The 14,966-nt window shown below is 37.5% G+C and overlaps 1 protein-coding gene across 4 annotated transcripts in view; it reads right to left on the reverse strand.

The window, feature by feature from the left end:
* Window positions 1–1,960: 1,960 nt before the first annotated feature.
* Window positions 1,961–14,966, reverse strand: part of LOC121322250 (xin actin-binding repeat-containing protein 2-like) — a 43,521-nt gene continuing 30,515 nt past the window's right edge. For all 4 annotated transcript variants that reach the window (XM_041261932.1, XM_041261933.1, XM_041261931.1 and 1 more), the window contains 3 exons: window positions 4,999–14,440; window positions 2,558–2,691; window positions 1,961–2,050 (listed from right to left, as the gene is read on the reverse strand). In XM_041261932.1, the coding sequence (XP_041117866.1) occupies window positions 2,597–2,691; window positions 4,999–14,440 (9,537 nt within the window). In that variant the 3' untranslated portion in view covers window positions 1,961–2,050; window positions 2,558–2,596. The remainder of the gene's footprint in view (window positions 2,051–2,557; window positions 2,692–4,998; window positions 14,441–14,966) is intronic.

Below are 14,966 nucleotides of genomic sequence, written 5' to 3' on the forward strand. Positions count from 1 at the left end.
AAAAGCAAAGTAAATCTAGTTTCAAAATATATTGCAATGCTTCCTAATCTAAAAAAAAAACAAAAACACTTGCAACTTGTACTTTGAATAAATTGCTAAATATTTGATGTTTAAAAAGAAAATAGATAGATCAAAATAATAATAATATCACACAGGTGTAGTATATGCATTAGAAAGAACAAATGATAATATTGCCTGAATACTTTTTTTTTCTAGTTTGCACACCAGGTGCTTTTACAGGCAAGATGGTATACGAACTTCAAATAATGCAATATAGATAATAGATAGAAAATAGGATAGGAAAATAATAAAAAATAGATTCCTGATAATATGCAAGTTACTTTTATATGAATTCAATTATTCTCTCCATGGACTTAATGTAAAATATGACATTTTAGCTAAAAAAAAGTAATTGAAGAACCAACAAGGGTAGAAATCCTTTTTAGGACAGCATACGATCAATCCTGTTTAGGTCAAAACATCTCAATCTTCGTCATCGTAATATCGATTCCTCTTAATCTGCTCTTCTACAGTGAGTTTATCTGGTTCATCATTACAAAGAATGTGGTTTTGCCCTGACACACTGAAACAGCCTGTGCCTAAGAAGTTGAGAAGTGTATCATTCTTTATTACATCTTCTGATTTACTTGCATTGATCTGAGTGGTTTCATTTCCCTTAATCCCAAAATCCAAAAGCTCATCCAACAAAGAACCACAAGGCTTTTCCTTTGCAGTTCTTTGGAAATCAGAATACAAGATGGAATTATTGGCTAGCCCTGAAAATATATCTTCAAGGAAACTGGATGACTCCAGCTTTGGCTCATTTCCCAATGCAAAGGGATTTCTCTCAGAAGGATCTATACATAGCGCTGCCATATTAACACTGTCCTTGAAACTATCTCCCAAACATTTGGCACCAGATGGTAGGGGAGAAGTGACTTGATCAGTTTGCATTAAAAGATCATCTGTTACAGTCCAATCCAAGTCCTTATTAATTTCTTGGCAACCACCAACACATTCTGCTTCTTTTACTGTTATGCCAGAGTCTTGGGTCGTTGTTATTAGGTTATCTCCTATTTGTTTTAATGGTTCTTTAGTGACTTTGGTTTCGTGTGTGCTATCCACCTCATGTTCAAATGGATAATGGTTGTTATTGTTGTTGGAATTTAAATTTTTTTGACTGCTCTCTTTGCTCTCTTTGACTGTTTCTAAATCATCAATTACAGTGACTTGCACTGACTCTGTGCCTGGTTCGTCCTCATTCCCTTCTTGCGGCTCTGCTTTTTCACGCACACTTTCAACGCTCTCACTTTCATTATCATCTGTTCCATCCACTTGCGAGCATTCCTCTTCTCCAGCCTCATTTGCTTCCTCTGTCACCTTCTTATTTTCCTCCTCCTTTTCTTTCAACAATTCACTCTGGTTAGAATCCTTCTCAAACTCCTTTTCAACTTCTTTTTCATTTTCTACAGGTTCCAAACCAACAGCTGGGGTTGGTTCACAATTTCCCTGTGCAATTTCCATGGCTTCTGCCTTCATTTCATTTTTATCATTTTGTTGACTATTGGTTTCCCCATTTGCATTGCTATTTCTTTCCAAAGATGGTGCTTTTGACAGCTTTTTATCACTGGTTGCATTTGAGCTTGCTACTTCTGGAGGCCAGTTTGGCTTTGCTATCTTAACATCTTCTTCAATGATAAATGTTTTCTTGGGCATATCTGCGGAGGGAGGCCAATTAATTGATATTTTATTTGCAGATTTCTTCATATGGTCAGGTGAGTTAACATAGTTATTTTGTTCTGTAACTGTCACCTGTTTCTCTTCACTTGGTTTGTTTTCGATATTGTAATTACTCTTGTCAACAGTGGCTTTCTCAGGAGAGGAGTTAACAGTGGCTTTTTTCGCAGTGTTGCTCTCGTTTTTAGAACTCCATAATTCTTTATGTGCTGTGTGTCCAAATCCTCCATCGTAATTACCTTTGGACTTGAAGAGCTGTTTAAAATGAGGCTTGCAGTACATTTGTCCATGGAGAGAGGCATAATTCCCTAGGCTGGTAGAACAAACAGAAATAATTAATTGTCCAGTAAACAAACCTGACACAAAAATGTTTTAAAGCCTTGTGTAACGTTCTTCTTTAACAAATCCAGTCATGCCTAAAACAATTCATCTGCTCCACGACTCACTATTCTGCAGACTACACTATCTTCAAGTTAAACTGGGGTTTTGTTTGCTTGTTTGTTTGTTCTTTTGTTGTCAGTTTAATGAGTAGAGTTTTGCCCATTGGCTACAATAAAAAAAAATGTTAAAAAATGCATGTTTTCTCACAGCAGGGGTTTTGTGTTTTGTGGCCCTCCGTCATATTTTGCTTGCTGTCTGATGACCTCCAAAAATCTAATTCATGTTAAATTGTGTTATCTTTACAACCACCCTCACTTGTATAATGGTACATTATATTAGTGCCCAAAGCCATGATTTGATCCCTGACCTGGGTAACTTTATATTGGCAGGTGCAACATATCTTTACAGAAAGAGTTCATGCATGAAAGACAATTGTTACCTTAATTTGCTATTGCAGTGTTGGCAGCGGAAGCAGGACTTATGAAATGTGTGTTTGTCTGCGATCAGGCACTCCATTGGATAAGCTTTCTTTTGACAAACGGTGCACGTCTCCAGCTCCGGAATTTTTATTTTCTAGATGAAAGTACAATAATGTTAAATTTACAAATGTTAAAGTGTACAGATTTAAAGTAACCCACTAATCTGTGTTAGAGAACATGGCAGTCCATTCAATTGGTCTAAACAGTGATGGATCTAAATCTACTCCTGAGATAATATACATTTTTGTGCCATGACTCCAAAAATGAAATATCTTACAGTGCATTTCTGCGAATTTATGTGTGTGTGTCGATATATATAAAATATATATGATAAAGGAAAATTGTCAAGTACTTCTTCAGCACACACATACACACACATATTGAAAACCTCAGGGACAGTGTTTTTCTATTGCCAAATTTCGGACCAACTGAATAGACCACAAAAAAAAATAAAAAGATTCACACATTAATGATCGTCATCTCTCAGAACATGCTTTTGTTAAGCTTAGTGGAACTTGCAAAAATATACATACACAAACAGGAATACTCTATTATTATTATTAGTATTAGTATTATACATTTACTTGGAATCTAGCTATATCACCAATTGTCTGCGTGTGACTAGTAATGCAAATCTGAGATATGTAATGAGTATGTTATAACTACGAGTATGTGTTCTTCTTAAAGTAAACTCCACAGTATCATAAATCTTAAAATAAATAAATAAATACAAATAATAATGGATCCAAACAAACAACCAATGGGCATATTCAGGGTAACATACAGTAAAAGTGTAATATTTTTTTGGTAATTTTCACCTGCAATACAGGATTGGTATGTTATCAATTAAATTGTTATGTTACTAAATTAAATAGTTCATTGGACTGCATGGTTAAGTATTTTCTAATTATAAGAGATCAAAGGCACCACAATGATGGACAGACATCTTTCTATTGTGATTGGTAGCTCAAACTTGACACATTGTAAAATAAAGCAGTCTACTGAACCTCATTCTCATTCCAAAAAGAACAGACATTTTTGTTGAATAGAGAACAAATGTGAAGCAATACATTATAGAGAAAAGCAATAAGTGAAATTGACTAAAAGTAAGTTTATAGATCAAATTGACAGGTTAGGGTTTGTGAAGATAAAACACTCCCCACCATAAGGTAAAGATCTTAATAACTTAAATAATGTACAGCATACATTCTCATAAAATATTCAAATCATCAATTATCAACTTTCTCTATTCATTTTAATTGTAGAGCTTGTGACAGCATGAAACAGTAAAAGGAGGTAATGGTACATTTTTAGGCTAAATGTATAAATGGTTGAAAAATGATTGATGTGACAAAGTGATCTGAATTAGCAGTGGTAAAGGGGTGAATGGGTTGATTAATAAATTGTGTGCTTATGTCAAACACGTTTTAATTTTTCAACAAAAAAGTAATTAAGAAACAAAACCCGCTTTTTAAACCGAAATCATTTAATATCAATAAAGTTGTACTATGAGGATTTTTCTGTAACATTCAGGAAACATGTAGAGTATTTGTGGAGTCACTCGACCTCACTGTTTTGAAGAAATTATTTAATGATTTATAAATTGGGTTGTACACACAGAACTCTTTTACGTTATTAAGAGAATGGATTTTGTCACTGCAGTAGATCAATATTGTAGACAAGATTGAAGTTGTGCTATGACCTTCTCCTCCCTCCCATGTGACTGTACTAATTCTATGTTTGAAGCCAGTCAAACAATGCAGTATTTTTTTTTTATGTGTTCCAAATGTCCTGTGTCACCCCACACTAAAAATGCCCTTGGTGTCTATCCTTGAAACATGAAAACAAATAGTACTGAGCTGATTTTTTTTTTAACTTGCTACTTTTTTAACCCTGTGATGTTTTTTTCCATAATATGTGTGTACCACTCATCCAAATTTTGTCTCAGTAACATTTTGCCCAACATGGAAAGTGTTTTTAGCTTTGTGGGGGAGTACATTCACCTTGATAGCATCTCTTGGTAGTTGTTCAGAACAGATATTATCAGCGACACATGCCATTCGTATCCATAGCATCTGAACAGGGCAGAGGCCGGGATTGCTGTGCTTTGTGAGTTGTAAAGCATACTTTTTAAATGATATCTAATGAACGTATAAGTGCATCTAAAGAAAATCTCTTATTTAAGTAAGAAACATAATATTGAGGATAAAAAGGTTCACAATTTTTAGGTCTTATTTGTTAATAGTCACACAAAAGAGAAGCAAGAAAATAGTAAAAAAAAAAAAAAAAAAAAAAAAAGAGCATATTAGTTCAAATGTGTGCATTAAATGTGTTCATTACAGTATTAAACAAACCACACTCATGTTATGTAAAAGGTCTCCATGCTGTTTATTTAAGTTACCAGTCACAAATGTCCCTTCTTGATGCATGACCGACTGTGATGTACTCTCTTCTGTCTCTGAAACATTGTATCCCAGGCTTTTGAATACTCTTTCGCTTTCTTGCCACGTCTTTTGAAAATTCTTAAGCAGTTCTTCAGGTGATGCATTAACAGGAACATCTAGTGCTGGTATATTCCCTATAAGTACTTCTGAATACGTCGGGGGTGCACGTCGAGTTTTAATGCTTTCAGAATGCTGAGACACAGTGGTGGCACTTTTCAACCCTGTTATTCTGTTGCCAAATTCATCAACCCCAGAAAACTGTTCTTTCATTGACTTTGTTTCACAGTATGATGTTGGCTCACATGATTTCTCATGACAGACCTCTTTCTGAATTGGCTGTGGGGAATTTTCCTTTGAGCCCTTTTCACCAGACATCAATCCTGACTCAGTTTTGTCAGATTTATGCTTCTCCTCTTTGACATGGTAACTTTGTGCACCACTTTCAAACACTGTCTTAATGGCTTTAACATCAAGAGCTGGCATGTCCTCTTTTTGAAGCGTTTTCTTTTCAGCTTCCTCTCCGTTGTCACTTCCGAGTCTCTCAGCTATTACAATTGGCTCCTTTCTAACATAAACCTTCTCCACTGGTGTTTCAAACCTGTGGAGAAGTTCTGATAAATCTACTTTGGGGAGGTCATCCTTTATCTTTGCATCTGGACCCAAATGCTCAGGAATGTCAATGGGACCCTTGTGAGAGTAGATTTTATGTTCATCTGCTTTTATAGTGTCTTCATAGAACTCTCTCATATCATTGACAGTGCCAGACATTACTGAAGACTCTGACACAACATTGGAGGTGGTGGTCTCCACAACATGAGTCTCAATCTTTAATTGCCGACGGAGGGATGCTGGAGACACAATGATTTCAGATTTTTTCTCAGTGACCAGCACAGGTGGGGCAAGCTGAGGCTGTGAAACTCCCTTATGCAGTTTTGCAGTGGTATCTTTTAGCTTTGCAAGTTTTTCAGCTCGACTTATAGGTGGTGATGGTGTGGCAGACGCTCTGCTAATCCTAGAGGTTGGTGTCTCTGATCTCCGTGGAGGAGGTGCAGGGGGTGTAGCTCCTCTTTGAATTGGAGGTGGTGGAGAAGCAATGACTCTTTGAGGGGATTCTGTTTGCCGTGCAGTGGATTCGATTGTTATATATGAAGGTGATGGGGAACGTATTCTAACTAAAGGAGAGGGAATTCTTTGATCTACAGTTTTTGCTTCACTGATCTCTTGCTTCACATTTCCATGCCATGTCTTCTTTTCTTCTATGGTTTCAGTTTTTCTACGACTATCAAACTTGCTTGAGCCAATACTTATTTTAGATATTTTTGGCGTTGCCCCACTGATTGAGTCCTTATCACTAACAGGCTTCACAGATGTTGTCTGCATACTGCTATCAAAATATGCAAGCTTTGCATAAGCTTGGTTGTGTATGTATACAATTGCTTCTTTTACTTTCTGCAAATTACCCTCTGCTCTAACTTTTTCTAAAACGTCCTTTCCTGTCTGACCTACTAACCATTCAGGAACTTTACTCAGAAACACCTTTGCTGCATTTAGATCAATTTTTTCTATCTCCAGTGTTTTAATGTGAAATAGTATTTGTTGAACTTCCTCACGTTTTCTTAAAGCATCCATGATATCTGTCACAGATTTAACCTCCTCTCTTTTATGCATTTGTTTTTCTGTCAATTTAATTGGAATAATCCTGGACTCTTCATTTGCAGGTTTTGACTTAACAGGGATAGTCTCTTCTCTATCTGGTTCATCTTTCTGTTTCAGTTTTTCAGAGGTGTTTAATTGCTTCTGAAGGTGAACGGTGTTGTGTTGCTGAAAGCCTCTCTGGACCTTGCTTTCAGTGGTTTTTGTCTGTTCATGGACTTCATGTTCCTTTTGGAGTAAGTTAAAAGACTTTTGCTTCATTACTTCTTCATGGTCTTGAGCTGGTTTTCCTGAAGCAGATGGTTTTGTTTCTTTTGGAATCACTTTTACACTGATGGGAACTGGTTCTTCACGCTTTGGTTTCTCTGTCAACTCCTGAGGCTGGTGAGCTTGTCTATGTTCTCTTGCGGTTGAGTTTTGCTCAGAATTTTTTACTTGTTCTACATTTTTCATGTAGATTTCACTCTCCACATGTTGCTTTATGCTTGTTGTCAAATGTGCATCTTCAGGAACATTAACTATAGTGACACCTTTATGTTGATGCATTTTTTGTCTGCTCTTCTCCTTAATACTAGTTTCATCATGTTCATCCTTTGGCATCTTGAAAGTTTTTACTTTAAATCTAGGAGTTACTTTGGGTATTTTTGATGGCTGACTAGAAACTTGAACCTGTTTCTCTTTATGAGAACTATTTGTTTTCTTGGAACTCTCATTCTGACTTAGATCTTTAAAGCCATGTAATATCTCTTGCTTAGTGATTTGGCCATCCGAACAGGTGTTTAAGATACTTTCCAGTTGCTCAGCAGCAGATGATACAACCAATGTTGTAGAAGGATGCGTTTCAATGACAGAAGTAGTTTGATGTTCATTGGAGGAAACAGTCATGTTCTGATGTCTAGTAGACAAAACAGCAGAAGTGTGATGTTTAGTAGAAGAAAGAGGAGCCGTGTGAGTGGAAGAAACAGCTATTGATTCAGCTGACACTCTCTGATTATCAGTGGAGGATACAGATTCTTTCAAGGAAATATGTTGTTTGTTCAGGGACTGTTCTTTACTTAGAGCTGATGAAGACTTTTCCAATTGTTCTTTAGTTATAGTTGAGGTGGCCTTTTTCAATTGTTCTTTACTTATAGCTAATGAATTTTTTTTTGATTGTTCCTTTCTTATACTTTCTACAGTCTTCTCCGATTCCAGTTGGATTAATGCCTTTGTTTGCTCTTGACTTGACGATGTACTGGGGGATGGTTTTCCTTCTTTCATTTTCTCAGTTTCCTCTCTTTGCAAACGATATTTCTCCTCTGCAATCATGAGTGGGGTTTTGAATTTTCTTACATATGTCTTAGCTTTTGCAGGTGGAGATTTGACAGTGGGTGGAGGTAACTTCATCGTGGGCACAAAAACCTTTTTCACTGGTGGTGAAGGGGTTTCTTCCTTTTGTACCTTTGGCAGGATGCTTCCAGCCATAGACTGAGATAATGATAATACCTGAGCCTCAATTTGGGTTTGTCTTTTTACATCTTCCTCACTTTGCTTTGCATTTTTAAGTAAATTAACTTCTGAAGTCTTTGTGGAAGAAGCATTTGTTGTGGTTGTAGCCGTGACTGTGGTAGAAGTTAAGGCCTGTTGGACTTGAGTGTGTGATGTATTTAGGGCACTTGGTTTTGATACTGGAGGTATGTGTTTATGCTGCTCTTTGTGATTTGGTTCTTCTCTTTGCTTTGATGGGTCGTGTTTTGCAACTTTATACACAGGGGGTACCTTCACTGGTTTGACGGTAATTTTTCTTGCTGCTGCAGAAGATTGATGAGAAGACATATACTCCAATTCCTGCTGTGCTGGTGGAGGTGGTAGTTGTCTTTGGTCTAGTTTAATCTTGACCAGGGGGAGTGGGGGAGGAGGTGGAGGGAAATGCTCACCCTCAGACCTTGTAGATTCAACAGAAGGAGGAGGTGGTGGTGCAGGAGAGGGGAGTAGATCATTGTCTTTCTTCAGCACAGAAGGTGGTAGAGGAGGGAATATTTCATTGTCGGTTTCCATCATCAATGAAGGCGGTGGAGGCAGAGGAAATTCAGCATCAGTTGACTGCACAGAGGGTGGAGGAGGTGGTGGTGGTGGTGGTGGTGGAAAATGTATTTCTGCTTTCCTTTTCTTTTTTTCTATCGTTTCCAAGTGAAGGGCCTTTTTTCCTGACTGATAACTTTTAAAATCAGCCTTGCAAGTCTTATTAGACTTCAATGACAAATCACGCTTCTGCACATTATTTTTCTGTTCCACCACTGTCTCATGCACCCCCTTTACTGTCTTCTCGTCTTGCATAAGTTTCATACTGGTTGATTGAGACGGTGAACTCCTTTTTATTACATTTTGTGTTTTAGATATTGCAATTGTTGGTACTTCAGTGTTTTGATTAGTCATGTTTGTTTTTATTTTAATTAAAGAACTGGCTGCTGTGGTAGACTTTTGTATCAGTGATTGTTCGCTGGTAATTGTTTCCTTTGAATTTTGAACCTTATGATGAGTCACTCCCATTTTAGTCTGATTGGAGTGATCAGTGCGTGAAGCAGCTTCCTGTGTTAAGGACTTGATATTTACTGATTTGCTGCTGCTTCCAGGTTTCTGAATCTCACTGCCAGCATTACATTCTATTTTCTGAACCTGCTTTTTAGCAGCTGGAACTTGCTTTGCTATCTCCTGTTCATATTTATTCACAACAGAATATTCTTGGCTGTCTTGCTGAGAAGGAAAATTCATTTTCACTGCTCCTTTGACATTTTCAGAAACACCAGTACAATACTCAACACTGATTTGCTGTTTCCCTTCCAGACCTTTCTTTATTGTGCCTTGCTCATCTCTTTTTACCACAGTCTCCTCCTTTTCCATGTGGTTTTGTTCATGCATGTCATAGAGTGATTTTATAGTATTTTGCACATCTCCTTCCGCACTAGGCATGCGCTGCACTGTTTGTTGTGGTGGAGATTCTAATATCTGAATGGTGCCTTTTACATCGCCTTGTACACTTACTTGTTGCTGTAAAGGTTTCTTTTCAGAAGATGCCTCTATCAGATTTTGAATTGCATTCTGAATATCTCCTCTGATTATTTCTTCTTTTTCTACCTCTTTTACTACATGCTGTGCTTCTTCCAATGATTTTAACGTGCCCTTGATGCCAGCATACACAAAGTCTTCTGTTTTGGCTTCAACCTTTGTGTTTACAGATTTTTCCAAGGATTCAAGTGCACATCTAATGTTACCTGGAATGACTTCTGGTTTTTCAGTTTCTTTGATTTGATATTGTGCTTCTTCAAGAGATTTTAAGGCTGCAGGTATATCCCCTTTTACAACCTCTTCCTTTTCTACCACGCTTGTCTGGTTTATGGCCTGACTTAATGACTTTAAGGTCGCTTTTAAATCCCCTTTTACAATTTTTTCCTTCTGAAAATTAGTCAGTGTGCTTTCAGGATCAGTCATAAACACCTGAACTGTATTATGCACATCTCCAGGAACAATATCCTCCTCAGCAACCGTGCGTTCAATTTGCATTTGTGTTTTCCTTAAGACTTGTTTTGTCATCTCAACATCACCACCAATTATTTCCTCTTTTTGATTTGGTTCTGTAACAGTTTCCTCCGGCTCTTTCTGAAGCATTTTTAGGTAATCCAGTGCCCCAGATTCTATACATGTTGAGTAAAAACTTACATTCCCTCTTTCAAGTTCATTTACTTTTATTGTTCTGGAAAGTTCAGGACTGTCTGGAGAGGAAAGAAGGTTCTGAATGGTACCTTTTATATTACCCCTTACTACATCTTCATTCTTAACAAACACATTATCTTTTTTATTAAGCAGAGAGTATATTGTCATTCTAACATCCCCCCTTTCATCCTCTTGAATCAAGATCCCACGTTTCATTGAACTGTCTTCCTTGAACAGGTTGTTAATGGCTTCCTGGATATCACCCCCGACCACTTCTTCTTTTTCTACATTGATATCTGTTGTATTGTTAAACAGCTGAGCTACAGTTGTGTTTATATGGCCCTTTTCCTCGTCATCTATTACAATCCCCTTCTCAGTACAGTTTTGTTTGTTCAACAGATTCATCATTATACTTTGTAGATCTCCTTTTATGATTTCTTCCTTTTGGATTTCCGGGGCTTCCTGATTCATGAGGTTAAATTTTGCCATCCTTACATCTCCAATCTCATCAGTTTGTAGAAGTATTCCATGAGAATCAACAACCTTGTGACTGTACAGTTCTTGAAGAGTTTCTTTGATACTTTTACCCATGATTTCATGTTTCTCAGTGATGCTTTCATTAAACTCATGGAAGGGGGTTGTTTCAAAAAGCCAAGTGGTGGTCTTTACATCAGCTTGTGGAAATTCTTCAGGGGCAACAATGACACCTGTTTCGTCAGTTTCATTTATGCTATCAAGAGGTTGCTTTTCAAAAAGCCATACAGATTGTTTGACATCTCCCTGCAATACATCTTCCCTTTGAACTGTCTTGATCTTGTTGTATTCAGACCCTTCGCCTCGTATTTCATCCATTGTGTGTGTTTCAAAAAGCCAAGTGGCTGTTCTTACATCCCCTTGCTGGATTTCACTAACACTTACTGTCCTCACATACTGTTTCTTGTCTACCTCATTAGATTCAAAAATGTGCTTGTTGATCTTTACATCTCCACCTTGAACATCATCAACTGTTCGAATTATTACTTTCTTGTCTTCTGCAATTGTATCCAAGGGTTGTGTTTCAAACCGCCATCTAGCAGAGCTTACATCTCCTTTTTGAGCATCTTCCTGGGTCACAGCTTTAATAACATACACTTCATCAGAATCTTTTATTGAATCCAGGGGTTTTGTTTCAAACAACCATCTAGCCCCTACTACATCTCCCCTCATTACTTCTTCTTTTGTGACTGTGGTAACTTCATGGAAATAACCTTCTTTGTCTCGAATAGCATAAAGTGGTTGAGTTTCAAACAGCATAGTGTAGTTTTTCACATCTCCTTTTTCTATCTCTTCCTGTCTGATTGTCTGAATGTGTTTTTCTGTCTCTGAAGACTCATCCTGAATCTTATCTAAAGAAAAAGTTTCAAAAATGAAACGTCCTTGGTTGACATTACCACCTCGTACATCAGTAACTGTGCGAGTATCCTTTCTTTCTTCAGAATTTTCCCTAATGGAATCAATAGGTTGGTTTTCAAAGAGCCTGGTACAGTTTACAACATTGCCCTTTTGGATATCCTCAGCCTGTATTGACTTAAGTTGTTTAAATGTTTCTTCTGAGGTAGAACTGATCATATCTGAAGACTGATTCTCAAATATACATTTCATTCTTGATACATCTCCAGATTGAACATCTATTTCAGTCACCCTTCTGAATCCTCTCCCTTCTTCCCCTTTTATGTTTTCAAGATTCTCTGTCTCAAATAGAAAACGTGCCATTCGAACATCTCTTCCCTGGATATCTTCCTGTCTTACAGTGCATGTTTGTATAATAGTTTCTGACTCATCTCTGATTGTATCAAGTGCCTGTGTTTCAAAAAGCCATGTACAGGTTTTAACATCACCTTTTTGAATTTCCTCTGTTTCATTTCTCATATCAGCTTTTTCGTAAAGGCCATCCATTGGTTGAGTCTCAAACAGCCACCTGCAGGTCTTAACATCACCTTTCACAATGTCAGCACTTTCTTTTGTTTGACTTTCTCCATCATCTACATTACTGAAATACTTAATGGCATCAAGAGGCTGTGTTTCAAACAACCATTTGGCTGTTTTGACATCACCTGATTCTATCTCCTGTTTGGATATCCCTTTAATTATTTGGAACTTTTGAATACTTTCATCAAACTGGTCAATGGGGCGTGTTTCAAACATCCATTTGCAGCTTCTGACATCGCCTTTTACTATTTCTTCTCTTCTGACTGTTTTGACTTCGTGGTACTGTCCAAAACTATCTTGAACAGCATATAGTGGAGTGGATTCAAACAGAACTTTGTTTGACTTCACAGAACCACTGGTAACTCCCTCTACTTGTATTTTCTGAGATTCATCACATGTACTCAAATCCATCGTTTCAAATATCTTCTTGTAACTGCTGACATCCCCTTTATCAAGTTCTTCAAGATTTACTGTTCGAATGTATTCTTTCTTCTCCTCTCCAATATGTTCAAGTGGTTGACTCTCAAAAACCCACTTTTGATGCCTTACATCACCTTTTTCTTCTTCAGAGGCAACTACCTTTTGGAGTTTGCCTACTTCTTGGCTCTCTTTCAAATAATCCATTGGGACTGTTTCAAATAAATTCCTCGCTTTTTGTACGTCACCTCCCACAATTTCTTCTGTGGGCACTGGCCTTGTGTTGGAGTCATCTTTTAAAGCAGCCATGGGTTGTGTTTCAAATATCCAGCACTGTTTACTGACGTCTGCCCCAATGATCTCTTCCTTTTGAATAGTAGTCGTTTCTGATTGTTCCTTAATAGTATCCAAGGGCTGTGTCTCAAATAACCACTTCCCCCTGTTCACACCACCTTGAATGTTATCTTCCATAGAAACGCCACAAATGACTTTTATTTGTGTGGCATCTTTATTAATCATGTCTAGAGGCTGGGTTTCAAACAGCCAGCGTGATGTTCTTACATCTCCTCTTTCTATTTCTTCTCTACGAACAGTTGTAATCTCTAACATCTCTCCTGAGGTGCCCCTAATAACACACATTGGCTGTGTTTCGAAAAGTCTAGTTGTCGTTTTCACATCACCTTTAATTTCTTCAAGTTCTGATTTAAGCTGCAAGAAGTTTCCTTCATCTACTGTGTTAGTGTGCCCTAGAGTATCTAGATGCTGAGTTTCAAACAAGTACCTGGCAGTTTTGACATCCCCTCCAGTTATATCATTAACTACATGTATCTCTGTGGATTGCTCTTCCTCTTGGTAAATGGTATTCAGTATATCTAATGGTTGTGTTTCAAAAAGCCAGGTCGCAGTGCGAACATCTCCTCTCGCCAATTCAGGAGCTGATTGTTCTGTTAAGTCTGGGGTCTCTGTGCCTAGTGCATCAATAGGTTGTGTCTCAAACATCCATGTAGTGTACTTGACATCCCCTCCTGCAATGGTTTCTTGCTGGGAGATGTTTGTTATATTGTCCTGGTCTGGGGTTTCGTCTTTAATTGAATCCAGTGGCTGGTTTTCAAACACCCAGCGCATGGACTGCACTTCTCCTTTTAGAATTTCATCCCATTCAAGATATTCTCGTTCTGGGCTCATACACTTATTGGGACTATGGCCTGTGTGCTCGAACGCATATCTGGCCTGCTGGACATCCCCCCTGATATCTTGGTCAGTTTCTAACTGAGTTGTTTCTAGCTCAGTGACATCACTAAAATAATCTCTTTCTAGGTTCTTTCTGACTTGAGGGTGAATATGTTTATAGAGACGTTTTAGTTCAAAGAGGTTCCGTTGCTTTGAATACTGCTCTTTGGGGGGTGCATGCTTGCTCTGATGCATTGAGGGTTTGGGGGATGAGGAAGGTTCTGTCATTTCTGATGGAATCTGTAGTAGGTCTGGTGGAGGAGGAGGGAAATCTTCCATGCTTCCAAGCATATTAGCACCGGCAGAAACGGAAAAAAAGGCAGAGGAAGCACCTTCTACTTTTCGGTTTGTGGCCGATGTTTCACAAATCCTGCCTGTTTCGGTTTTGTTGGAAGTATTGAGATATGGAGACCACTGCATTTGATTGAAATCATGATCAATCTATTGGGGTGGGGGGAAATGAATAGCCAGGATGAGGATGTATAAAATACGAATACTTATTTAAAGCTCCAATGTATCTGCACTTTAGAACAAACACACAACAACTGTAATTGAATTACTTTATGTATTTATTTTTACATAATTTACATTTTCTCTGCTGCAACTGTGTTTGTATATTTAACATATTATTCAAATTCTATAAAGTTCTTACCTTACACAATAATTCCTGGTTTCATGTGCTCCCGGTGATTCATTTATATATCTAGTTTGATTATGTGATGTATAATAAACCAAAAAGAAAAAATCAACAAGAAAGTGGAATAGAAAGTCTTAGGGAGATGACAGTAAAAAGAAAATGAAAGTTTGCAGCAGAGAAAAAAAAGAGATCCATTATTTATTTATTTTTAAAGCAGAATTATAAAAAAGTTAAAAACAAGCACTATCTTTGTATTTGTTATTCCTAATTAAAGTCTAAAACTCATCTACTTGACATAATCAATACTCCAGTGTTATCCAGGATGTTTAC

Source organism: Polyodon spathula, chromosome 10 (assembly GCF_017654505.1).
Source record: "Polyodon spathula isolate WHYD16114869_AA chromosome 10, ASM1765450v1, whole genome shotgun sequence".
Taxonomy (NCBI): Eukaryota; Metazoa; Chordata; class Actinopteri; order Acipenseriformes; family Polyodontidae; genus Polyodon; species Polyodon spathula.